The sequence below is a fragment of the Talpa occidentalis genome, unplaced genomic scaffold, assembly GCF_014898055.3.
Source record: "Talpa occidentalis isolate TD23 unplaced genomic scaffold, MPIMG_talOcc4v2.1 talOcc4.3, whole genome shotgun sequence".
Taxonomy (NCBI): Eukaryota; Metazoa; Chordata; class Mammalia; order Eulipotyphla; family Talpidae; genus Talpa; species Talpa occidentalis.
In genome coordinates, this window is record NW_023603184.1 from 13508277 (window position 1) to 13535756 (window position 27480).

Consider the following 27480-nt stretch of genomic DNA (forward strand, 5'->3'; position numbering starts at 1 on the left):
AGCTATATTTGTATGCAAGCTTGTAGACTCAGAGCAGAAACAATCTGAGGAAAAACCCAGAGCTTACATTACTCCAAATTACTCACAAAAGGTAGAATGTTGGGCTGCCTGCAGGTGGAGGTATGGTAGCCTTTGAAACTCCACTGAAAGGAAGTTGTCCCAGTGAAATAGATAATTTTTTTTAAAGATTTATTTATTTATGCATTATTTATTCCCTGGGGTGTAGGCCAGCAGTGGGGGAGAGAGGATTCGCCAGAGACAGAGTGGGGAGCAGAACAGGCGGATCTACTGAATTACACTGCTGAGGGGAGCAGCGGGCGAGGCAGGAGAGGTCTGCTGCACCATGTGGGTTGTTCCCTGGCCGACCGGGGATTGAACTTGTGCTGCAGAGGCTGCGGATTGCTTCACAGTGCTGAGACTTAACCCCTTACACCACCAGGGAGGTCCCTGAGAGGAGATAATTTGGGTATAGGGAGGAACAAAATCTCTTCTTCAGCCCTTTCCTAGATAATTATGCAAAGAGATAATTACATAGAAAAGGGCTGAAGAAGAGAAGATTTTTGTTCCTTCCTATACCCAGAGGAGGGATGGGAAGCAGCTCTAGGACAACCTTTGGCATCGTTGGTTAATGTGAGGGAAAGAATAGATGTCTTGTCTTCAGAAAACCACCATTCAGTAAATCAAAAGCACATAACCTGTAAGAATGGCTATTCCAAAAGACAAGCAACGACAAGCGTTGGAGAGGATGTAGCAAGAAGGAATGGCTTGTAGACTGCTGGTAGGAATGTCGATTGGTGCAACCAATCATTATGAAAAGCAGTACAGTTATCCCTCAAAACCAGCTACTCCACTTATGAATTTTTACTCAAAGAATACAAAAACACTAACTCAAAACATGCCCCCTATGTTTAGTGCAGTATTATTTACAATAGCCACAAAGAGTTGGAAACAACCCAGAACCTATAGATAGATGAACAGATAAAGAAGATGAGGTGTGGTATATAAACACAATGGAATACAACTCAACTATAAAAAAATCAAAGAAGGAATTCTAATACTTACAATAACATGGGTGAACCTAGAGGCTATTATGCCAAGTGAAATCAGACAGAAAAAGACAAATGCTGCACCATTACACACATTAGTGGTAAAGAAACCAAACAAACAAATGAACTAAATAAATGAAAATAAACTTTAAGACTTTGAGACCAAATTGTGGTTACCAAAAAGGAAGGGTAAAGGGAGGAGTCAAACATTCGTGTAAAAGGAGTCAATTGTTTGGTAAATACAATGTGGTACGTACAGACATTGATTTATAATGATGCACACTTAAAACCTATATAATGTTATAAAGTGACGTTACTACAAGTAAGAGAAAATCTGTATTCAAATTCCACTTTTATTACCTATTGGCAGCATGATCTTGGATGAGTCTCTTGGATAACTTCTCTGAGCCTCAGTTTTATCATCTGTAAAATGGTGACAATAATTATAAGGTGTTGAGATAAACCACTGAGCAGCTTACATGGACCTCCCACCACACAGTAGGTACTCAATGAACATTGTATTCCTTTTCTATTCTCTTCATATTTTTTTCAAATATGGAAATTTATGGTTAGAGAGATTCAGTTATTTGCAAAAGGCTTCCACGTCAATGGTGCTTGCTAGACATTCATTCTCTGTCTGGAAAGGAGAAGACCTGGATTCAAGTCTGATTTGTTTTCTGATGTAAAATCTCATGCATTTCCTAAAGATCTTTTTTGTCTAACTATGCCAGCCAGTGAGGACATAGTGAGAAATGAGTTTGAAGAAAAAAGCACAAGTTCTTAAAGCCAAGAGAGAGGAGAAAATTCAACAGGAAGAGCAAACTGAAAAAAAGTCCTTAGATTTCTGGCAGTGCCATCCTCCCTGGATGGAGAAGCAGGCGGAGGCAGCTGATGGGAGGCAGCATCCTCACGGGCTGCATTATAGTCACCTACTACTGCTGACCCAACGACTTGTCACCAACAGCAATTACCGCATAATGACAACTCCCACTTACTGACTACATCTCGTGCAGTCAGTAGCAGACCAATTACGCCTACCTCATCAGACGTAATAAGGCAATGTGTAGAAAACTCTGGAGCACATGTCATAAGTGCTCAACAGATGGTATCTGCTGGTTCTCCACATACATAATGTCATGTCATCTTTTCAACAGCTTTTACAAAATGCTTATCAGTAATTTCTCAATTTTACCAATGGGGAGACTGAAGCTTAGAGGTTAAAGGAATGTGTCACAGTTAAAAAGCCAACAATCGGTAGAACTCAGGTCTTAACCTAGATATGCTTTAGTCCAAAGGTGGTGATCTTTAACGGCTAGGATACACACCCTCACGTGCCTGCTGGTGTAACTTTTGACCTACTGAGAAGTCTCAGTTTAATGATGCTCAGAGTGTTTTCATCCCCCATTACCGCACCCCCCTATATGGCCTGAACCCTGAAACTGGCTAGGGTAGAGGGAAGCAGATGCTGTATTGTACCGAAGGAGATCTGGCTGCATGCCTTTTGTTTCCAGGAGCCTCTGAGGCTGAAGTCTGGTGGTTCAGGAAAGAAGAAACTGGAGTGAGTTTTTATCTTAGGGACCTTAGAGGTTTCCTCACTATCAAGGGCAGTGGACATGCCTGTTTGAGTTTGATTTGGTTTGATTTTGCTTTGGACTGTTTTGCTCAAATGAAATTTTATAGAAAAACCCAGAAGATTTTTTGGCAAAGTAGAGCCATTCTGTTGAAAATACGTAGGAGGCCCAGAGCCATCTCCTCCATGGAGCCCTAACACATATACAACTTAATTCAAGATGGTGGCCATGTACTTGGGGACAAAAGGACTATGTCATCAACCTTGTGATAGGGAGAATAAGGGTAGAGGAAAACGTGTAGGGATTTGAAGGCAGACAGTTCTGGGTTCAAATTTCCTGGCTGTCGTTTATGATGTGTATGATCTGGGCAAGGGAAGTAAACTCCCTGAGCATGTTTCCTCCTGCATGAAGTGGGGCTCTGATCCCAATATGAGAAGATTATTGAAGAAAAAAAAGCAGAAATACATTAAAATGGCCTCAGGCAATAAATTATATGCAAACAACTATTAGCTACTAGATTATCAATCTAGATTTTTGCTTTGGTTTGTTTTATTCTTGTGGTTTTGTTTTAGAGGAAGAGATTTTTTTAAGGGTTAAAAATGAATAAAGAAAATTCTTCTAAAACAAACATGTACAATCACGAAGGTTAAAAAATACATATTCTCCCTTCACTCAACATTTACCTTGTGCTCAGAATAGTGTGGTACTGGGATGGTACAGTAAATATGGCTAGCACCTGCCCTGGAGAGCTTTACCTCTATTGAATGTATAACCACAGACACACACACACACACACACACACACACACACATACACACACTTCCAGTGTGGCAAATCATGACCATGGAACAGCTTAGAGTCTCAGAGAATGAGAATCCCTGTCCTTGTTGTGGCAGGAAAAAATTAGAGAATCCTCCTATGGGGCAGGCTTTGCAAAGGGATCAATGGATCAAGCCTGCATTCATCCTAGGTCTGGTTTGAACCTAACATTTATTATTAACCCTTGTCTTGATTTTCCCAAATTCCAGCATAACACAAGGATAGACTAGAAAAGTCTATCCTTTCACCCTCAAGTGTCCCTTTCGCCCTCACCCATCTATGGTGAAATATGAAGCTCAGAACTCAACAATTTTAAAATGTTGCTTTCCTTAAGGACTCAGACATAATTTTTTTTCACTAGTGTTGAAATTTGTCATGAAAACAGGTCAAGGATGTTCCATAGCTTTGGACACATAATGAGACAAGGATTGTTATGTCTTAAGAAAAATAGGCTCAGTGAATGGTGTAGAAGGAACACGCCAGGTCACGGAGACCCAAGTCTCACCATCTTGCTCATCTGACTGAAGCCAGGTTGTGAGCAGGGGGAGGCCTAAGGAGAAACCACGATAAAGGCCGAAGGTGACTCATAAAGAAGAGCAAGGGTGAGATCTTGGGAAAGTTACTTAAAGTCTTGAGTTTAGGATGAGAAACTAAATACAAGGGGATTACATTATTGCACATATACTAATCAAGCACTTTTTAGGCAGGTATTAGTATCTGTTACTGCATAACAAATTTACTGTAAAAGTTAGCATCTTGAAATAACAAACATTTCTTTTCTTTTACAGTTTAGAGAATCCAGAGTCCAGGAGCTACTTAATTGGGTGGATCTGGCTCAGGGTCGCTCATGAAATTGCAGTCCAGCAGTGAGCCAGATCATGACTATCCCATTGGGGCTGAAGGATCACTCCCAAGTGCATTGATGTGAGCTTTGTCTGGACACCTCAGTCCTCACCATGTGGACCTCTCCATAAAACTGCTCATGACGTTGCAGCTGTCTTTACTCAGAGCAAATAATTGGCAGAGGAAGAAAGAAAATGTCCAAGAAGGCAACCTCAACATCTTCCATAAAATAATTTTAGAACATACCATTCTGGGCCTTCCTGGTGGCGCAAGGGGTTAAATACAGCACTGTGAAGCTGTCCGCAAACTCTGCAGCACAAGTTCAATCCACTGCCAGCCAGGGAGCTACCCACATGGTGCAGCAGACCTCTCCTGTCTCGCCTGCTGCTCCCTTCAGCAGTCAGTCTTTCTGTTCTTTTACCCACTCTGTCTCTGGTCTGCTACCCCTCCCCCCACCTCTGGCCTGTGCCCCAGCTCTTGAATGCATAAATAAATATCCAAAAAAAAAAAAAGTACATGCCATTGCTCTGCCATAGTCTATTGGTCCTGAAGACCAGTTTCCTGGTATATGGAGAGAGGATACTAGACAAGGAAGTGGGAATTATGGTGAGACCATCTTGGAGTCTTCAGTACCACAACTCTCAACCCCTTTGTCCTAAATGGGCCAGTCCATTACCTTCCCAAATGGGACATTGTAGATTCCAACACTTTATCTAAACAAAGAAATTTATTTTCTTCTTCATCCAAAAAGACCAGAAAAGCAAAGATTTTAGATGTAATCCAGGCAGTGCAATTATTCCTTTTATTTATGGAGTACTCATTCTGTGTCAGGCAAACTTTATGCAGATTATCACTATGTTCTGAGCTACTTGAGAGCAGGGAAGTTTGCATTCCCAGAAAATAAAACTGGATGATCTTCGCCAGACTAGAATAATGTTTCCTTTTCCCAAAGAACTCCTTTTAGCATTTTCTGCACTCTAAGTTTGTCAGTGAGTCATTCTATTTATTTTTGTTTGTCTGAAGTCTTCTTTGACATTAACAATTGAAGAATATTTTTGCTAGACCAAGAATTTTAACTTGGAGATGTTTTTAGATTTTAAAGAAGCTATTTCTTCATCTTCTGGTTTCCACTCTTTAAGAATATTCATGTAATTCATATTTATTTTTTCTCTGCCTACATTTAAGATTTCTTCTTGGTCTCTTGTCTTTGTCTTTGCTTTTCAGAGTTTAACAGTGAAAGCCTCTGTGTGATTTTCATCTGATTCTTCTTGTAATTTTCAGAAAATATTGAATGTGAGAGTTTCATTTGGAAAATTCTTACCCATTATCTCTTCAGTGTTGCTTTAGCTCATCTGATCTCCTCTTACTCTGGGTCTTCAATTTTACAGTTTTTGCCTTCATGTGTCTTGTCTATGTTCCTGTTTTTCTCTTGTTTTATTGTCATTTGGTTCATGTAACATTTCACTAAATAGACATGAAAAATTATCAAGACTCAAATAGTGTTATTTTCTTTCTCAAAAAGTACATACTTCCCTTTGCTAACAGATTAGGGATTATCAACTTTCACCAATTAAAGACTAAATTGATGTGCAGTCGAGTTGCAATTATAGCAAGAATCTCTCTATTTTTATTTATCTCCCCTTTCTGGAATCCCCAATAAGTGCCTTGGCTGTCCATTAATTTTTTTTTCCTATCTGCTTGGTCCTGATTCCTAATTCCTTGTCTCTTTGACTTTATGAGACTGTGTTTTTCAGCCATCACCTTCATTAGTATGAGCAAAGGTTTATCTTACTCAGGATTTTGTTTCTACTTGTCCCAAGACTGATTTGTACCCAATGCCTTAAGACATCCCACAAGAAAATAAAATGGGTTCCATTTATATGCCAAGACAAGTCCTTTCCCCCCATCTCTCAACTTTCCCACTGGGTTCTTCTTGGCTTTGTTGCATTTTCCCAGCCCCAGGTGAAATCTTCCTATAAAGAAATAACTTATACTGTGATTAGCAAGTTGGTACCACAAGGTTCTACTCCACTTTAACAAGAATAAGGCCCCTGCCAACCTGAAAAAAAGTTAAACTTACAAACACTAAGCCCCATGCTATCTCTTATCTGGCCTCTGAAGTTTCTTTTTATAATCTTTCCTCTACAACAGCACTATTTCTACTAGCCCTGCCACCAGTTACCTTTACGATTGCATTAACTAGTACTCTCCATATTACAATCAGTGGAAAATTCAGAAAAGTAAAATACTAGTTTCTTGGTGCCTGTCAATTAAAAGACTAGCTTGCCTGATCCAAGGATCCATGATATCATCAGGGATCCAGCACCAGTTCTTTGAAATTTGCTTTGTTCTGTCCACTTCTGTGTATTGACCTCATGTTCAGGCCAAGTTCCCTTAAGAAGAAAAAAAATAGTGTGATAATTGGATGATTCACACCCTCCATGCATCACACAATCTTGAGAAAGAAAGTTCTATGTCCTAACATCTCCAGAAAAACGTCCTGAGACTCATTCTGATTGCTCTGGCTTAGGTCATAGGGCCCTTATCAAGGGTACAGAGTGCTGTGAATTGCTCAGCATGAATCATGCACTCCACACCTGGAGTTGAAGAAAGAGTCAGTTTCTTCAGAATTTCGTGGATCCCATGGAATTTATGAACTATTAGAAAGAGAGAAGAAAGTACACTCAGGAGGAACTAATAGGATACATTACATTATGAAATCTTGACATCCAAAGGGTAAATCTAAATTTAAAAAAATACGAAATGGATAACCAAGGTAAAAGGACTGGTGGCAAATATTTAACACACTCAAATTATTTTGAATTTGGATCTATGCATAAACAATTTTGGAACTTTTGTTCTGATGTTGGCAAAAAAGAGCGAAAGTATTAAATGCACAGCAACAGAAGAACCAAAACATAATAACCCAAATCAATCAATGGGGAAGGGAAATATGAGGGAGAACACAGTGCTAACTTTATTATCTTTCATGGCAGGGCCTCAAGCAACCTGTTGTCAGAAAGCATAATTACTCCAATGTCAATATTTTCATACTTTATTTTAGAAACTTAAAGGTGTCTTTTTGAGCTGATGTACTCTTGTACCAAAGAAACATTTATTTGAATTCAAAATTCCTTATGTTTCTTTTTCATCGAGCTAAGTTCACCTCAAATTGGATGATTTTTAATTTTCAAATAGTATGTAAGATCACATTTTTATAAATTGATTGTCTATACTACTTTTTTATTGAACAGTTATATTTTTTCATTGAAAAGTGAATAATACATTAATAGGTTCAGATATGAAAGTTTTCATGGTGAAAAATCTTACTTTCACTCCCAGCTCTCAATCCACCTACCTTTTCATTATTCTAGAAGCCTGGATTTGTGTCCACCCAATGTATACAACGGTTATTTTAAGTGGTGAGATTTGAGGTAGTTTTTAAAACTCCTTTGTATTTTTCTCTATTTCTTATTTTTTAATAATATCAGACAGTTTTAAAGTTATGTAAAAGTTATATAACTTTAAATGTATGAATATATAATAAATTATATGACATTTAAATATTATATGTAATGCATTTATATAAAATAAAGAATTCTTCTTCAATGGCCAATTAAGTCCCATTTTTTTGTGAAGATTTTGTTGGTCAGGACCTGAAATTACCCCTCTCATCTCCATCACACTGTATCCCTTACACTACATCACTCACACAGCAAGCACACACTCTCTGAAATCAGCACTGAATGTGGACATGCAATGTGGACGTTCCTGCTGCAGGCACCTCCTAGGAGCCCAATCTGTGGTTTCCACCGTTGGCTTTATGGGGACCAGCCAGACTCGAGAAAAGACACCATTTCTCAAGAGTTCTGATTTTCAAATTACACTTGATGCCCTTATACCGATTTATGTTGCATTTTTGGCAAAATTCTACTTCCCACTTCTAAGAAAGCCTGCTCAAAGAAAGAAGAGACTTTACTCAGCTCTTCAAACCTCAGGTAGTGCTTCATTTAGCAACTTAGGGGGACAGTCGATTAACTGTCATTGTTTGCGGTTCAAGTCCTAACTCTGCCACTAAACCATATTGTTTAATCATTCTTTACCTCAGTTTCCTCATACCAAGGGAAAGATGGTAGTGATGATATTACTTCTCTATTCCCTGAAATGAGATCAGACAAGAAAAGGGCATTGTAGTCTTCCTGACAGAAGCACTAAATTAATACCAGCCATCACACTAACCCCTGAGGCATTTTCCTGGGGGAAGCTGTGCCAGATGGAAATACAGTTCTTAGATCAAGAAGGGCAGCTTTTCCTAAAACTGGATACAGAGACCCAGGTTCTGCTGCTTTTTTCTCCACTCCCCACTCACCAATACAGTCCTATGAAACCACTTAACTTAGTTCATATTTACTTTTACTCCCCAAGCCATCCCAGGGAAGAATCAAACACTAAATAAATTTTGGACTAGACTTAAACTTCATAAATTCTTGAAATGTTCTATTTGGAATGACCTCAGAGATGATCTATTCCAACTGATCAATTTTATATGACAAAACCAAAGCTAGAAAATTTAAGAAACCTGCCAACCACCATGGCTAGTCAGTGATGGAGCCTTAGCTGGAACTTAGGTCTCATCTTTCTGCAGGTCCCTATTTCTGATCGCACTGCAATGTGTTAGCCTTGCTGTTAGATTGTCTCCCCACAAAACACAGGATCCAACTCAGAACTCCTGCTTGTTCATGAGGAAGCTGAGATTTAAAGAGGTTAAGTCACTTGGCCGAGGTTAACCAGATTGTAAGTGAAAGTATGAGATTTGGAATTGGGGTTGTTCCAACTCAAAAGCCCGTGCTTTTTACTCTGTTAACCTGTTTTCCACTCCAGTGACTTAAAGATACTATCTCCTTCCTAAAGAATGAATGAGTGTCAATAGAGGCAGCGCAGTGGAGTAGAACTGGAAGTAAGTAGGTTCCCCTCACAAACCTGTTGTGTGAATTTTGACCAGTCACTTGACCTTACATTTACCTGTGTTGTGCACTGTGAGTGCAGTGCCCGACACCTTGGTTGAGATCAATGTGTGGTTCAAAATTGCTGACTATGTTGAAGCACTGTTTTCCGAGGACCATGCGGTCACTTATTTTGCTTTCCCGGTCACAGGGAACTTCCATGGAAAGTCCAACATGAACCCAGAATCCTGTGTATCCACAGCAGATGAGACGTGTCCTCAGGTCAAACTTGAGAGATCGCCTCTGTTTTCACAGCTTCAGCAGGGATCACCGACTCTATAGAGTGTGAATACACTGTTTGTTTTCCTTCTTTTCTTTCTGTTTGCCATTGGAAAAGTCCATTAGTCTGAATGACATAACTAAACAGTGAAGGAGAGAACAGTTGGTGTGTTAGTAACTCTTAGGTAAATACCACTTGTTATTGTCACCACCGAGTCTTTCAGAGAGGTGGCACCATTCTCGGTCTGGGACTGTCCTCTTGTCAGCTCTCTGTCTTTCAGCATCCTGGAAGAACAGGTTTGGAGAGAAGTCTGAAAGGGATTGGTGAGCAAGAGGAAGGAAGGGCATGGGGAAGAAACAAGTACTCTGAAAGGGACACAGAATAAGACAAGGGCAGATGCACATGTATACAAGCACACGCACAATCAAGCAGGGGCAAGATGTCAGAGAACTGATGTGAATGGAATCTTTAACTAGATGGCAAGCCCTATCGTGTTCCTCAGCAATGCTAGAGAGCTCTGCGTTCATCACTTCTTAGCTTCTCCCTCCTTAGATCAAGCTGATTTGGTCTCTCTGGGTCCACATTTGCTCCTCTAATGTCCAGGATATGCCGTTTTCTCTCTCTGACATCAACTGGATTCAGAGAATCTGCGTAAGAAGACTGCAAGGCATCACTGTGGCAGATAGGAAGGAAAGGAGATTCCTTTGAGGATGTTGCCAGGTGGAGGATGGAAGACGTCTTTGATTATGAGAAACCGTGGTCAGAAAGCTCACTCTTGGATAAAGGGATTCAGGAATAAGAAAACTGGCATCCATCCTAGTGAAGAATCTGGGTGACCTAGTGAAGAGTCTGGGTCTGTGCCTTGAGCTCTCTGAGCTCTTCTAATGGGAATTTGCCCCATATTATCTTCCAGCTGTAAGCATCTCTCGTGCTCTAATTTTAAGACACATTCACACCAACTTCTCTTTGGATCTTAGTAACTAGCTAGGAGTGATCAGGCATGACTTTAACACAGAATAAAGTAGCTTGGAGACAACAATGTTGGCTAAATATCATTGTGTTCACAGATTAGACACTTTAAATACCTCCCTCTGAGTAGTCACTAATTTAAAAATAATTATTTTACTTTGTTCATTGCTTAATTATTTTCATAACAAGAGAGATGATAGAACTACATGATTAAGACTCCAACTCTAGACTCAGTCAGGCAGAGATTCAAATTTCAGCTCTGACACATAGAAGCAAGGTGAGCTCAGGCAGGATTCCTTACCTATATGAGCCTCAGTTTCCTCATCTGTAAAATGGAAATAACAGGAGATGCTATCTCCTGGGTTAGAGTGAGGATTAAAAGGAAAATAAGGGCCTCCCCGGTGGCACAGTGGTTGAGCGCTGGATTGTGAAGCTGCCCGCAGGCTCTGCAGCGCCGGTTCGATCCCCGGCTGCTCCTCGGCCACCAGAGGAGGGTCCCACATGGCGCGCAGACCTTTCCTGCTGCCCGCTGCTCCCCTCAGCAGTGTACTTCGGTCCTTCTGCCTGTTCTGCTCTCCGTTCTGGCTCTGGTGAATTCTCTCACCCTCCTGTGCTTCTGACTGTACCCAGTGCTTGTATAAATAAATAAAAAAAAAAAGGAAAATAAAAACGAAGTGCTTAGCACAGTGTTAGCTTGTATAAACTCTCCACAAATTATAAAATAATCAAATGTTAGAATATGTCCCCTGGGAGTACATATCTGCTTCCAAGTGGAAGTGCCCACTCATTTAAAGAGATGAAGAAACTAAGGATGAAAGTTAAGTGATGTGTTTAGTCTCCAGCTGGATAGAGGTTGCACCAGGACCATAAAGAAAATAGCCTACACTTTCCCATATCTGCCTGAAGTCTCTGAGCTGAGCTATCAAGAGGCCAGACTTTGATGGAAAGACTGTAAAAAGAGAAAAGAAGAGGACTGAGAATTTAATTTTGGAGAACAAATACAGTTAGAAATTGGGAAGAGTTAGGATTGAATAATGGGTACTCAGGAGAAAAACTGTTGCAGAAAGCAAGGCAGCAGGTCTTTTCCAAAAGCATAAAGGGCAGGAGGGGGTCCCCAGTACCAAAAACCACATCAAAAGAAAGGACTTGAACTTCGAAAATAGAAAGGAACTTCGTTTATTAACAAATATTGAAGTCAGGTACATATATGAGGCACATCCTTGCTTTAGGAATATGTAGGTGAAGTCCTTGCTCTTTTAGAGCTTACACTCTAACAAGAAGAAGAAATACTATAAAAGCAAACTAATAAATTCAAAATATAATTTCAGATAATGTATGTAAATTCTTTATTTTAAAGATTTATTTATTTATGCATATAAGAACTGGGGTACAGGCCAGATGTGCAGGGGGTGAGAAGATTCACCAGAGACAGAGTGGGGAGCAGAACAGGCAGATCTACTGAAATACACTGCTGAGGGGAGCAGCGGGCGAGACAGGAGAGGTCTGCTGTGCCATGTGGGTAGCTCCCTGGCCGGGGATCAAACTCGTGCTGCTGTGTCCCAAGAGCTTCATTGTGCTGAGACTTAACACCCTGTGCCAGTAGGAAGGTCCTAATGTAAGTTCTGAGAAGATAAAATAAGGATATTGTAATAGGAAGTGATGAGGGAGGTAGGTGAGTAACTGAAACTACTGCGGTTAAGAAAGGTGACTTTTTTTTTTTTTTTTTTTTTTTTATAAATTTTATTGTTATATTCCCCATACAATTGCAGCCCCCCATTCTGACCCCAATCCCTCCCCTCCCGCCCCCGCCCGCCTAAAAGTGTCTCTGGTTCATAGTTTTTTGTTGATTTTGATTTTCACTAAGAAAGGTGACTTTTTAACTGAGACCTGCATGACTAAAGGAAGCCAGCCACATGAACATCAAAAGTGCATTTTAGGGAAAAGGAACAGTTAAGACAAGTCTCTGAAATAGAGATGATTTTGACTATGACCTTCAAGAGCGTATTGGTGGACTCATTCACCACGCTGGTTTTGAGAAGAAAAGAGTATTCCTGCCATCATAGCAGACAGCGAGCACCACCAACTATTCCTATTTGGGGACCTTTTGTTTTCCTTTCATTTCCGTGATCTCACCTCAGTGACAACCTTCTCAAGAGAAAGCTATAAACTTATAACATTCATATTAGTGACTATAGGGTATTTGTGGTGTTGGAGATAAAATTAATCAAATCCTCCCACCGCATGTCTTTGCTGACAGCACCAAACTTGTTTGCACTAGTAGATACTGTCACCTTTCCAGCAAACAGAGATGTTTGCTTTGGATTTTTCAATTTCTGTGTATGTTCTCTACAATTCAGGGTCACCTGTGGCTTCCAAGTTTCGCTGGATCTTATTTTACTCATTACTCTCATTACTCTTTTTTTCTTATTTTACGTTCTTATTTTACTCATTACAATTCCTGCCCTTATCCTTCCAGGTCACATTCTAGAGCAGTGCTGTTCAATAGAACTTTTTTTGATTTTGGAAGCGTTATATTTCCCCACTCTCCAATATAGTAACCACTAGCCATAGTGAATGGCCATTAGTAAACCACTATTCTGCGCTTGGGGTGTGAAGAGTGTGAATAAATTTCTAATTTATATCATTTTAATTAATTTAAACTAAGTAGTTACAGATGGGTAGTGCTTATTGTTTTGGACAGATAGTTCTAAAGAATTAAATTTCAGAAAGAGCCACAGATCCTGAAAAGGAGACATTCTGCAAGTTCTTTGTGATTACTGAGAAATGCATCAATGCAAATAAATAATGTCCAGGATTATTAATGACATTATCATTTCCTTAAGTGTGTTCTAAAGGGTTCCAGTTTCCTGAAGTTTTCCCTGATGGAGAGGGGTCATTGTCAAATGAGTTTGGGAAATTGGAAGAACTTTCCCTTCTCTCATAGATTCGCAATGTATGTTTTCATCATCAGGGCTCAGAAATTCTACAGTAAACAGCTTTGTAAATAATTGTTTAACTTAGTATCTCTCCAATGCATTTTACCGTGTGTGTGTATGTGTGTGTGTGTGTGTGTGTGTGTGTGAAATATTAGCATGTTGAGGAACTAGAAAAATTCAGATTAAGAGTATAGACCTAGGCCTCCCCGGTGGCACAGCAGGTTGAGCACCGCACCATGAAGCTGTTCTGCATCCTCTGCAGCACCAGTTTGATTCCTGGCAGGCCAGGGAGAAACCCACATGGCGCAGCAGACCTCTCCTGTCTCGCCCTCAGCAGTGTCTTCGATCTGCCTGCTCTGCTCCCCACTCTGTCTCTGGTGAATTCTCTCACCCTCCCATGCCTCCAACCTGTACCCTGGTTCTTGTATAAATAAAAATAAATCTTAAAAAAAAAAGAGTATAGACCTCTGGGAAAAAAAGACCTGGATGAAAAATGGCAATTCTATTCTTTATAATCAGCTGAACTATGTAATCCTGAAAAAATCATTTAACCTTTCTGAGCTTCATTCTCTCATTTGAAAATTAGGGATAATATTTATATATCACAGGCTTATGTAAGGATTAGATATAAAAATGTTTGTAAAGTAAATAACACAGTTCCTGGAACCAAGTAGATATTCCCCCAAAGAGTTAGCTATTATTATTTTTATTATTATCTATCAAGTTAAGTGACAGAATGACAGATTTTCTGGGTCCCAGGAGAAATATATTATGAACTGGCAGCATTCACTTACTGCCTTACAACATTTTTAAGTATTGTGTTGGAAACCTGGCTGTGAGAGTGATATTTTCTACCTCCCTTCACGCATCCTCCACTAGAATGCATCCTCGGCACAGAATGCTTTGTAGTTCCTTCTCAACGCAACAACCAGAGGCGTCCTTCTAAAGTAGTCATTGGAGATAGGACTCCTGTAAGGTTCCCCAGCTCACTCAAAAGAAAAGCTAGAGACTTTGTGATGCTTTGCAAGTTCTGTGTGATCTGACTTGCCAGCCCCTTTCATATCATTTTCTAATACTGTGTATTCTCCTTTACTTCTATTCTTTGGACATACAAGGAATACATCACCACAGGGTCTTTGCACCTGCTGGTCCCTCTGGTAAGGTATCACTCACTGCCACAGCTATCTGCATGACTCCTTCACTTACATTCTTTAGGTCTTTTCTAAAATGCTTCTTTGATTCTTTTGCTTAAACTGGTAAAATACACCCTGTGCACTCCATGCTCTGCACTACACTTCCATGCTCTGTATTTACTTGCTACACATTTAATGGGCTGTGGTTATTTGTTAAAGTTTTGTATCTTTTCTGCCTCCACCCCCAATAATAAAATCTTCATGAAAGCATTTTTTTTTGTCTTTTTCATTCTCTGCCTTCTCTCAGTGCCTACATTAGTAGTGGATGCTCAAAAAAATGCTGAGTTTCATTGGTTTTGTTGCTACAGACTAAGTGTATTTCCTCTAAGCCCAGTTTTGGATGGTTTGTTGAGGCATGAAACACACAATGACTGGTCTCTGTGGTTTTTATTAGTATTTCTGGGACCCATCAAACAAAAATCCATCCATTGAAAAATAGAATTTTTTTCATAAAACAAATACTCAGTTAGAATTTAACAGTTTAAAGGGCAAGATTCTGATTTTTTTTAAAAAAGTGGCAATAGGGTTGTTTCAACAAATTGTCAACCAAGAAGCCCAAGAAAAGTAAGAATATGCAGATAGCAATGGAATGATTAATCTGTATTTGGCCAAACTTGTGAAGACAGACACATTTCAGTGGCTCATAAGGCACAGTCTCAACATGTTTTTATTAAATTCTCTATCTCTTAGTCCAGAAATAAAATTCTGAGAGCCAATAATGAGGATAAATCAGCCCTGCTATTGTGATTTCTGTACTATTCATTCACATGGTTAAAAATCCATCCAATAGTTCATATGTAGTATCTATTATATCCCACATAATTAGATAAGCTACCCACATATATGGTTCCACAGTGTGCATATAGTAGGCACTCAATGAATGCTTTTTTTAACTATAGAAGAAGAATATAATTGCCTTTCCCTCTTACTATTTTAACTTTTCCTATATTTCATACATTTGCAAAACAACATGCTTGCAAAACTAAAATCTAACATGCACGACTAGCCTTATCAAAAGATCCCAGTATTTTTCAAAAAGGAAAAAATATATATATATTTTATATATATATTTATATATAAACCAAACCCAAAATACTAAAACTTAGAACTGCTTTACACTTAAATAGCAATTTACATCACATAAACACATTCATAATCTTCATTGGTTAAAAAAGATCAAAGGTTCGTTACTGGCTTCTTATACCAGATAAGTCTCACAGTTCCTAATAAGGCAGCAGAATTCTCATCTAACATATACTGACTTACAGAACCAAACAGCCTGTTTTGGTTTCATTTCAGCGCAGGTAGGAAGGCAAAGTAGTCTCACAGTAAAATGTTCATGTAATAGATAATATGTTCTTGAAGTTTTGGCTGTTGTGTTCTTATTCTGGTGAGGAAATGGTTTGCAACCTGATTATAGATATGGCTTCCCAATTGGGAGGAGTCTTCCAAAAGACATTCACTCTCACTCAACAAATATTGAGGACCTATTTCATGCCAGATACTGGGAAAACAATATGAACAAGATATAGCCCCTGCTATCAAAGAGTTTCTGGTCTAGCAAGGCAAGAACTTTGAGGAAGGACCAGCAGGTTCAAAGGACAGTTCATAATCGGGGCCTGCCCTGATCAGAAGGCAAGTTTCATAAAGGTAAACGTATGTCCCTCGAAGTCAGGCCCATGCTCAGGTTTCATCAAGTTAAATATCTAGGAGCCTTAAATGGTCTGAGTCTACTAAATTCTTAGCAATGCATAGCTTGTCTCCTGAGCCCATGAAAACCACAAATAAGAAGCCAAACCTTTAGCTTAAGGAGGAGGGCTCAAAGAGACCAGGTGAAGTGGCCACGTATGCATTTGGCAGAGACCAACTTCTCAAGTGAAAAGTTGGGTGTCCTCTGAAGAAGAGGGGCTTCATCTCATGCTGGCTTGCCTCTGGAATTTTCTCTCCCTTTCAACACTGTAGTGGGAAATATTCTGTTCACACCCCAAGTTGGCAAGCCTCAGTTACCTGTAGTTCTCCAAGTCACGAACAGCACACACAAAAATGCATCAAACTCAAGCCAAGACAATAGAAAGATATGCTGAGAACTTAATACTCCAGCCCTATTTAAGCAGGAACTGAGTGCCAAGAAACTGTCACTTTCAACAAATAACACAATCTTCTAATTATCTGTTGAACTGTTCCAGTTGGTACTCCCTAGACCCACATACTACTTGGCAGGGGTGATTGTTCAGGGAAGAGAGTATAGAAAGAGCCGAGGCCAGTTGGGAGGAATGTGAGAAACTTATAGGTTTGGGGAACTCAAAGGAGAAGCTGGCCAACTCAGAAGATGAATAGGCAAAGCCAGAGAAGGAATAGCAGAGTGAATTAGCAGATGTCAAGGTAACTTCACATAATTCAGACACACAAACATTCATGTGTTTACCCCAATTCAATTAGCTGAGTGTTAAATTTGCTTTGTGTGGAGTATCATCAAATGCTGGGAAGGCCCTGGAGTTCTTTGACTTTGCTTGGATTGCAAGGTGTGTCTTTTATGCAGGAATAGCTCAGTTACCTAGTCAAGATCTATGTCAGTCATTGTTATTTCTCTCGGTTTCCTCAGTAACTGTTACCTGACAACGCTGAGTAACACTTCTGTGGAGGGAACCAAGCCGAACAGAACTAAAACTGGACTCGTTTGTACCTTCCAAAGGTCATTCCTCTCCCCAGGCTGGTGCTTCAAAGTTACCATCCATAATTTTTCTCTTCATAGTTAGGACAGATCCTTAATTCTTTTTACGTGTAGCCTTCTGGATATATTACAGACACTCCAAACATCTCACTATGACACGCTCAGCTTTGGTGCTAAGACACTGCAGTAGGTGTTTCTTTCTGGTACAGGTCTTTATTCCCATGTTCTTGCTCCAGATAGAAAGAGGAGAAAGACAAAGACTCGGGAGGCCAGGCAGAAGAGCTGCAAGGGAGATCTGCCCATTTCAACCCATTTTCAAAATATCTACCCACATTCCTCTGAGATAGCAGGGCCCAGGGATGAGTCTACATGCTCAGTGATGAGTCTACATGCTCCCCCAGACAAGCCATCATTGGAAAAGAGGTCTCAGCTCTTCAGTGGCAACAGCTCCTGGATTTTCTCTGTTTTGTTTTTTTTTTCCCCATTCTTCCTTTCTTCCTTTCCTTCTCTCTCTCTCTCTTCATTCCTTTCTCTCAAAAAAAACCTTCCTCTAGGCAATATACCATTCATTTTGGGATGATTTCAGATGAAACAGGGAAAAGATCCAAAGAGGAAAAATTCTAAGAATTAACATACACATTGCCACCTCACACCCCTCATTCACACACACACACACACTCAAACACACCCTCTCACATGCACACTCATCTCCCAGCACTTCCTTCTGCAATTAATGTTGACTTTCTAGCTCCAGTGAAAATATCTTCCGTCATCATTCTTGTCACATTACTGTGTTCAGATATATAACTCTGGCTGGGGTTCTAAAAAGAAATCCCGTGAGCCCATTCTCCCTTATGTTTATAAAAATGAAAAAACAGGTTGATTTTGAAGTCTTTCTTTTACTTCACTCTAGGGACTAACAGATCTTACAGCACTTTTTGTTCTGAGAATAAATCACCATCAATATCTAGATTGGCTAAATCAGTGGTTCTCAATCAAGGATAATTGTGGCCCCCAGGGGACATTTGACAATATCTGGAGACATTTCTGATTGTCACAACTTTGGGTGTGGGAGTGCTACTGGCATCTAGTGGATAGAAGTCATGGACACTGCTAAACATTCTACCATACACAGGACAGCCAAACAATGTACAACAAAGAATTAGTCACAAATGTCAACTGTGCCAATCAGGAAACCCTAAACCATAGGGATACAGAACAAATTTATCACCACCTTCTTTTCCCCACTTTTTCCAAAGCCATTGGGGCCTTCTGGACCTTCTCTTAAATAACAAATGTGAGCAGAGGTGGCAACTGAAATTTTTCACCAACAGTCCACAGGGAACGGGGAAGTAGACTTGGCATCAGGTGAATCATTCCTGAATGAATAAAAAGCACCCCACCTTTATTCTTCTCGCTGATTTGAACATTGCAAGCCATGTGATTACGCAGTGATTACAGTCCACCCTGGATTTTGAAAGTCCCCATTTTCCACTCACTGGCTCCTAGAGATCAGGGTAAAATTCCCAGCATCCTCTGGTTGCTACGGTCAGTCGAGACCCTGGAGCTGGCATCTGGCAACTGTGCTCCTCTCTCTTGATGAGGCCATGTGGATGCTGTGTGTGGAGGACACATCACCTTCTCCTAAATCACGATGCATATGAAAACATTTAATGCCCTCTGACTTTTGTTTTTTTCCTTTCTCTTAGCAAGGAGCCTAAGGCCACAGACCCTGCTCTTCTTGCAGCAGAAAAGAACTTCACAATAGAGGCAAAACAAATCACAACCACATACAGCATCATAGTTCACAGAAAACTGTGTACATTTGTTCCCCATATAGGACATACTTCAAAGTAACAAAATTTTTCAACTGTAGTGTTCCTTCTTCCTGTTAGAAGTAGATTTTTTTCCCCTCGTGGTACATAAATATCAGAGAAAAGTCGTCTTTGAAATATTTACGTCCAGGAGTTCTTGGTTTGCTGGCATTTGGGGTGAGTTGGGGCTTGTGTTCAAAGTGTTGGCAGCTTTAGTTTTCATTTTCTCTCCACCCGCGTGCATTCTTCCCAAATTTATATACTAGTCTTCGTCCATCCACACGTTCCAGAATTTCTCTTTTGTAGTAGTATCTGTAACAGAGGACATTCATGAGGGGGCTGTCAGACCATAAGGAAGGGGGATGGGGGAGGCCTTATTTTGTGTGGAGACCGGAAATGCCTCACCTCATGGCTCGGCTCAGTTTCTCATAAGTCATGCTGCTGTTGTTTTTCTTTTTCCCCCATAGCTGAGCCACGGCTTCCGATTTCAAGAACCTGAAGATGCCCTCAGACCGGTCTTCCCACTTGATTAACCCTGGATTCTTGTCTGGGTTCAAGAGGATGTCCCGGATGAATTCCCATAAGTGAGTCCCTCGGGGATCTGAGGAATCGTCAAAAAGGATTTTATTAATGGCCAAGTCACCGCAAAGCAGGGACAGAGGAGGCGTAGAAGTAGAACATTTTCTCTACCCAACAGTGATCCAGACCACAGAATTCCCAAACTGTTTGTTTGTTTTTACTTTACAATTCAAGAAACGGAGGCACAAGAATTTGACTTGACCAAATTGAACAAATTTGACAAGGGTCACACACGTAACAAGCAGCAAAACCAAACCTACGCAATAGGCCTTAGGCCTCTGATGCCAGGGGAATAACTTCTAAATACTGACAAACTGCTTACGATTTATTTCAATTTGTCACTTCGCAAAGAACAACTTTCAATCACTTTAATTTAGTATCTCAACTAATTAAATCACTCCCACTCAGCAACATATTTTAGCCAAATGTCCATCAATAGGGCTGTAACATTTTAACTCCTATAATATAGTGGGGAGGGGGGTCTCGAAGTGGTTGGGGGGCAATTAGCAACCAAATCTAATTTTACCACCACTGGACTTGTGACTGCCCCTCCCTCACTGCCCCAACCATTCAAAGGACTGCATTAACTCAGTTCTGTGGATGCAGAGGAGTAGCAAATAATAAAATGTCCAATCCCTATCATTTCTCAATTTATCATTCTTGATTTCTTTCTATGCCTGCCCCAGCTCCATGTCTCTGGTATTTCATATATTTTCATAAGGTTTTACTATTGGGGGAAATAATATTCCCTAGGAACACTGTTGAATCTTAAGAATGAACAGTCATTTTTTGGAACAATAACTCCACGTAGGTAGGAAGTCAACATTCAACAAAAGACAAAATTATATCTCAGCTGTTTCTTCCCACAGCTTTTTCTAGAGAGAGGGAAATCCCCGACCTCCTGCCTCTGAGTTTATTAACCAGGTGTCTCAGTTTTAGAGCAAACAGAATGAAAAGGAAATATTCATTAGACCTTCACATTGCAGAGGGGGTTATTTTGAGCAACTGACATCTCTATTTTCTCATCCTAGTCAATCTGAAGAGGAAAAATGAAGGCAGCAAGCAGAAGTGGTATTTTCAAAAAATTAGTAGCCTCCAGTTAGCCCAACTCGAAGGAAGGGGTCAAGAGCCTTCTCAAAGTCAATCAACTTACTGTGCTTTTTAGTGTGGGACTTTGTCGGGTGGTCCTGCTCCTTCTTCATATCAGGGGACTCTGCTAGAGAGAAAAATGAGAGGCTATTAATTTACCTCTCTCCTACAGTTATCATTTTCATTCATTTATCCACATTCAACCAACATTTATTGAGCACATGTCTGGCATTGATCAGGTCTATGGCAAACAGAGAAGCCAAGTGCTATGGAGAAAAATTTTGCAGGGGATTGAAAAATGGGGGATGAGAGAGATCTGCAATATTATATGAGGTGGTCATTGAAGATCTGTCTGATTAGGAATCAGAAGGCTATCAAGGAGCTAGCGATGTAGCAAGCTCTTGGAAAAGCCTTCCGTGAATAAGAACAGTAAATGCAAATGTCCTAAGGCATATGTGTGCGTGCTTGGCAGCCCACCATGCAAGGAAGCCAGTATGGCAGTGAGAATCAGAGGATAGGACCTGAGGTTCAGATCTTAAGGCCTCTTTGGGTGTTTTAAGCATTTGAGCTTCTATTCTGAAAGATAGAGAGTCATTGAAGGATTTAGGTCATTGAAAGGGCTTGTTTTTTTTTTTTTTTACATAATGCAAAAATGTAAACATTAATAACAAAGAATGATGGCTTTTAAGCCTGAGGAGTGCCTTTTTTTGGCATGCAAGTTACATTTTAATCAGCCTGACAAAGAGACCATTGACTGACCTGAGTCAGTATAGAGGGCCATGGTGGACTATGGAAACACAGATTAGGTTAACAAATGACTCATTATGGCAACCTTGTGACTATCACCAAAGAGATGACAGAAGCAGATCTGTGCTTCTTGTTAAAAAAGCAAATGATGAAGCAATGAAATAAAACTTTTTTTTCAAACAAACGTTCTTTAGCTTTTATTTTTTATTTTTTTATTTATGTATATTTTATATCATTGCTCATTTTTAAACAATGTTTGCTTCCCTCCCTCAGTTGTAGTTCCCATAGAATTTCCTTCACCAGTGCACCCATGCACCATCACCACCACAGTCCCCTCTGCTCCTCTCTCCCTCCCTCCAATCCCTCTCCCTCCTCCTTCCCTGCAGGATGTCTCTGGTTTATGATTGACTGTTTGGTTTTGTTCGGTTTTGTAGTATTTTGTATTGTTATTATTTTTCCCCCATGCATTGTTTGGTTCCCCTATATTCCTCCTATAAGTGAAACCATCTGATATTTTTCTTTTTCCTTCTGACTTATTTCACTGAGCATAATTCCTTCTAGCTCCATCCATGTTGCTGCAAATGGCATGAGTTTATCTTTTTTGATTGCTGAATAGTATGAAATAAAACTTCTTAAAAACAAAACTAAATGATCTAGTAAGGTGCATGTGTACATGTTTGTGTGTGAATGGGCACTTGGGGTATCGGGAGAACCAAGGCTGATCGTACCCCCAAAATATCCCACAATCAAAAATCCTCTAATTTTAACACCAAGTAGTCCCTAAACACAAGTGATTCCCGATGGGTAAGTAAGCACATCTCTTCTATGTCAGGGCTTTCTCACAAAGAGTTTATGACCTACATGGGTTCTTCAAGGACATTTTGGGCTGACCCAAAGCACGTACCAAGGGAGAGGGTCCACAGTACTTAATCTGTTGTCAAGCATTATCCATTATTCAAAAAGTTTGAGTAACCATTAATTCCTAATTAAAATGGTTAAGAAGAAAGGGCCTGTGTATTGAGCACTTACTACGTACCAGGCACTATGCTAAGCAATTTACATGAATCACCTTTTTTGATTCACACAATAATCCTTCAAGGTGGGCACTTTATGATCCACAGTTTATAGTGAGGAGCCGAGACAGAGAAGTCAAATGACTTGTCTAAAGTCACACAGCCTGTAAAGTACGCCAGGGTGTGGACACAAACAGCTTGAACCCAGAAGCTTTAATCATCATCACTATTCTATGCCGTGTCCAAAGATGGTGGCACATGATGGATTTCACAAACATCTTCCCTGCCAAGAGTCAGGTTCAGGTATAAGGTTGGTTAGTGGGAAAGTCATTCCAGTTGGATGGCTCTATTTTCCAGTGTATATGAACCCACTGTTCAATCTCATCACTCAGCTTCTCCAGAAGTTTCTTCCAAAGCCATGGCAAATGGAGAAGGGGGATTTAATAAGATCTGGTCAGAAAAGCAACCATTCATTCTCGTTGGAAGTTTCTCCCTTGGCATTGTCAGGAGGAGGGCCTGCACCTGACTTGGGTTTCTCTGAAATCTGAAAGGACAAATTCACAGGAAATGCAAGGAGACTCCACTTTCCCTCCCTTCAGGTTTCAGGGTGAGGTTGCAACATCCCATCAGGATGTGACAATATTGCGACAGGTCTGGCACCCACCCCGGTTTCCAAGTGATACATCACTCTGACAGGGCCACGTTGTTCTGCAGACAAAGAGTGGCATTTACCCAGCAGGCCACAAGCAAAGCTCATTTACCAATGGCTTCCAGGAGGGATGCAGAGCCATTATTTCAGAGCCAGGGTTGAGTTCAGAAAAACCCTCCACTGTTTGGCTCAATCATTGTTTATGGATTCTAAGCTGATTTAGAATCAAATACTTTGGGTTAATGTACCTTTGTGAATAAGAGGAAAACCTTGGGCCCTCTCCCTGGAAAAATGCACACAGGTGTACACTTGTAAGACTGTAAACAATTTCTGGGGGTTGTGACTCACTAAGGAGTACACAAACTCTAGATTAAAAAACACCTCACCAGATAGACTGTGAGTGAATTATATCTCTGAGGTGTCAATCATTTACCCCAGCTAGACCTCTTTCCAGTCAAGGAAAGACCAAACCAACAAATGTTTCCATTAAAAAAAAAAAAAACAACCTGAGATTTGTACTGGTCCCCTCTCCCTGTCCCCAGTGTTCAGGGCCAAGCTGTGGAATGAATGACTGTCTCAGCTCGAAAAGCTTTTGATCTGAAACCTCACTTTAATATGATAGCCTCTCCCCCCTCTGTCTTCTCCTCACCCCAAAATAAAAGTCAAAACCTTTGAAGTTAGCCATGTGGTTAAGTGATTCACTCTTATAAAATAATGGCTTGCTCTGGGGAAGTTGTCCAGCTTGGCTTTCTCTTGCCCTGCTCCCGAGGCACCTCAGGCCAAGCTCTGGTCTGGGCAGGGGCAACAAAAAGCCACAGGTTTATGATGCAGGTTCCAGAGTATGACTTCAGCTAAGCTGCTTCACAAGAAGCGAAGATTAGAAGCATTTGCATATGATTCAGCTGTGAGCCATTTCTTTACGGGATATACAAATTTCAGTGTTATAATAGACCGTGCCACCCTAGCTTTAGGCTCAACAAGTCAGTGAATAAACACATCAAGCCTGAGTTGGCGTGATTGGCTTGAGGACTATCGGGCAGATCAGGAACACTGGCGGCGGCCATTTTATGAAATGGGCAGATGACAGAGAAATCAAAACAAAGCCCGCTTCCCCACCTGTGTTTATCACAGAGGGCATCAGTTTATGTTGGGCCTCGCCTTGGCTCAGCTTGTAACATGCATTAAAACATAGAAAGATATTTAACTGCACTCTTTAATGGGAGCTTGAAACTTGAAGACTCAGATAAATGACCAATGACTTGGGGTGAGGGGTGGGGGGTGAGGGGGAGTTTCTGTCCCATCGAGTAGAGAATAAACTATTTTGAAAGGAGGTGACTCATAAAAGGCTTTCTTTAGCTATGCCAATGGAGCTGTTCCTGAGAAAAATTTACCAACCCCTGATACTGAATTGATTCTTTAAGCAATAATTCTGATAGAGGACCTGGGTTGCTTATCTCATTTTCCAGCCTGTGATATAATTGCAGGATAGGGACGGAGGTGGGGAAGGACAAAAACAAGGATCAAGGAAGGTGGAGGAAAGCAGATTTGTAAATCCAAAAATAATTTTAAGAAGAATTATTTAAAAACAGAACAGGCTGACTCAAGAGATGAGTCCCTTATTACTGCAAATATGAAAGCAGAAACTGGCCCCCATTGGTTCTGAGATTCTAGAAGGTTGTCAGGACACAGGATAGGGAACGGTGGCCTGGCTCTGAGGGCAGTAGAACTGGGATTATGACTTTTGGGTTTCCCAGCTGCAACAAGACCTAACAATCCCTGAGGCTCAGGAAGTGGTTGGTTCAACTTTATTCTTAGTTAGAATCTTTTGCCATAGCCAGAGAACAGGCAACACCTTAGGAAGTGTGAAAGGAAGTCATAGGGTGACAGTGGTGGTTTCCTTAGCTCTGGAACATTCGGTGATGACTAGGTAGTAATGATTGCCACAGAAATTTTATCCCAATTGGCTCAGTTCTCCCGGAATGGCAAATATATCGTGGAGCCTCTCCAGTATTTGATCTATTTCCTAATTTCAACAAATACTTAGTGTGACACATAATGCTATGGGCCTTTGGAGGTGGGGGGAAGTGCAGAAATGAATCAGTCTCAGTTCTTAACCTTAATTCCAGAAGCATTTACACTGGCTCCCAGCCATGTCTCATTCAAGGGGCTTGATCCGAAAAAAAAACCTCAAACCAAAGATTTTCATTATTTCACCTCTCAAAAACATACTTAACAAAGACAATTAAAAAAAAAAAAAAAAGACTAAGAGAGAGAAAATGGAAGAGTTGTTGTTCGACTATATGCTTTCTTTCACAGGGAACCATTTAAATCCCAGTTCTGAAGTTGTCCCAAATTCAATTCCAGGAAATGAGAAATTCTCTTGTGACAGGTGTAAGCCCCATTTTATGGACCCAAACAGATCCACAAATTTGTATCCAGATGAAGGGACAATACAAATCCTCCAACTACCTCCCCAGTGTACTCAGTCCCACATGCTTCGTGTTAATATACCTATTTATGGGGGGAGTAATGGGGCATATCACATGAAAACTCCTCTCCATAATCCCATCAGACATCCTGTGACTCAGTGTAGCCTTGGCTGAGAGTCACCGACAGCCCCCAGTCACATCCACTCTTTACCAAATGCAACTGACGTGACCCTAATTCAAAGTGCAGGTTGTCTGACAGATGGAGAGTCCTGATGAGTCATCAGGATCAGACTGAAAAACTGACAATAGAATGTGATTCCCAGGTTCTGGAAATTTCTAACTGCTTCCCCTCCACCCAAAGACCCTCTACCCATCACCATAGTTCACTGACCTCTGAAATGCCTATTGGACATTTTTTCTCTAAAACCAAATATAGTTTGTTGATAGCTTCCCTCACATTCAGGAATGAATAATCTTATCAGCTAATTTCCCAAGAGCAAGATTTTGTTGAAAAGAGAATTTTTGTTATCACAAGAGAATGACTTAATTTATATGACACAAACATTCCGCCTAGAGCCATCCTTGCCAGTCATTCTGAGTATACAACTATTGGCTCAAAAGCAGACCTTTATTAAAAACTCTGTTCCTCTGAAGGACACCAGCAAACCAACAACATAGGATGTGGGTCATTCTCGTCAATTCTCAGTGAGCACTTGCATGTGACACGCTCAATCTTGGAGGTCAGGGCAACTCACCAACTGGAAGGTGACCAGGGGTTGTCATGGAGATCTGGGCCCGGCAGAAAGTTTTGCTGTCCAACAAATCTACACAATGCAAAGGCAAAATATAGTAAAAATCCCCTCCTTACAATACAACTTCATGGCTATTAGACACAATAAGAATGTAAAAGAGCCTTAAGTGTTTGGGAGTTAGTTACCTACTGTGCTACCATAGTTGGTGTCATATAAATAGTTTTCTTCTTTCCAGGTGTTCATGATGGAAGGTTCTACAAAGGAAAGAAAATGGGAATCATCAGCCATATTTCTCCCTGGGTAAAGAGTTTGCTTTTCTAAAACAATGTTTGTCAAAAGATGGGGTAGGGGAACCTCCAAAAGAAGGAATAAAACTCTGCTTCAGCCACTTGTTACTTTATAAAGTTATTCTATTTTTCTTCCAGTGTTATGAGGAAACAGACTTTGCTATGGCCATCCATGGGTTCTGCACTTGTTGCATTTTTAGGCAAGTGAGGGCTCTATCTTCCTGGGAATTTTCTTTTTTTTTTTTAATTTTTTTAAGAATTATTCCATTATGGGCCTCCCCTGGTGGCGCAGCGGTTGAGCGCTGGGCTGCGAGGCTGCCTGCAGCCTCTGCGGCGCAGGTTCGTTCCCCGGCCACCGATGAGGGTCCCACCAAAAAAAAAAAAAAAAAAAGAAAAGAAAAAGAATTATTCCATTATTGTAAGATTTTTTAATTATTTATTATTTATTTTATATAATTTTACATCCTTTTTCATTTTTGCACAATGTATGCATTTTCATCTTGGTTATAGTCCCCGTGAAATTCCCACCCCCCCATTCACCCATGACCTATCACCAGGGTCCCCGGGGAATTTTCTATCCATACTTGGCACAGGGTGAGTTCAGGAATTTGGCATTGTCTTGCATTCTACTGTAAAATCAGTTTAGTATTTTTACACTAGGAAAAAACCCACCTTCTTAAGGACAAATAAATTCATGATTAATGAGCATCATTTCCCTTTTCAGAAAAGATCTAGTCAGTTTTATCACAGTGTCTTCATTGCTTCAACTAGAGATATTCTCTCAAGTTGACAGTCCCCTCCCTCCAGGGTTACTCCATTAGCTTAGAAGTGAAATAAAATTCCCAAAACA

General features: G+C 40.4%; 1 protein-coding gene across 5 annotated transcripts in view; it reads right to left on the reverse strand.

Moving 5' to 3' along the window:
• Positions 1-1455: 1455 nt before the first annotated feature.
• Positions 1456-27480, reverse strand: part of EHF (ETS homologous factor) — a 55522-nt gene continuing 29497 nt past the window's right edge. For 3 of the 5 annotated variants that reach the window (XM_037522474.2, XM_037522472.2, XM_037522475.2), the window contains exons 5-9: positions 26529-26597; positions 26347-26415; positions 20818-20880; positions 19491-19686; positions 15735-19397 (exon numbers count right to left, since the gene is read on the reverse strand). In XM_037522474.2, the coding sequence (XP_037378371.1) occupies positions 19298-19397; positions 19491-19686; positions 20818-20880; positions 26347-26415; positions 26529-26597 (497 nt within the window). In that variant the 3' untranslated portion in view covers positions 15735-19297. Of the gene's footprint in view, positions 1470-15734; positions 19398-19490; positions 19687-20817; positions 20881-26346; positions 26416-26528; positions 26598-27480 lie in introns of those variants that run through there. The other 2 variants (XR_008553461.1, XM_037522473.2) reach the window with 2 other exon arrangements.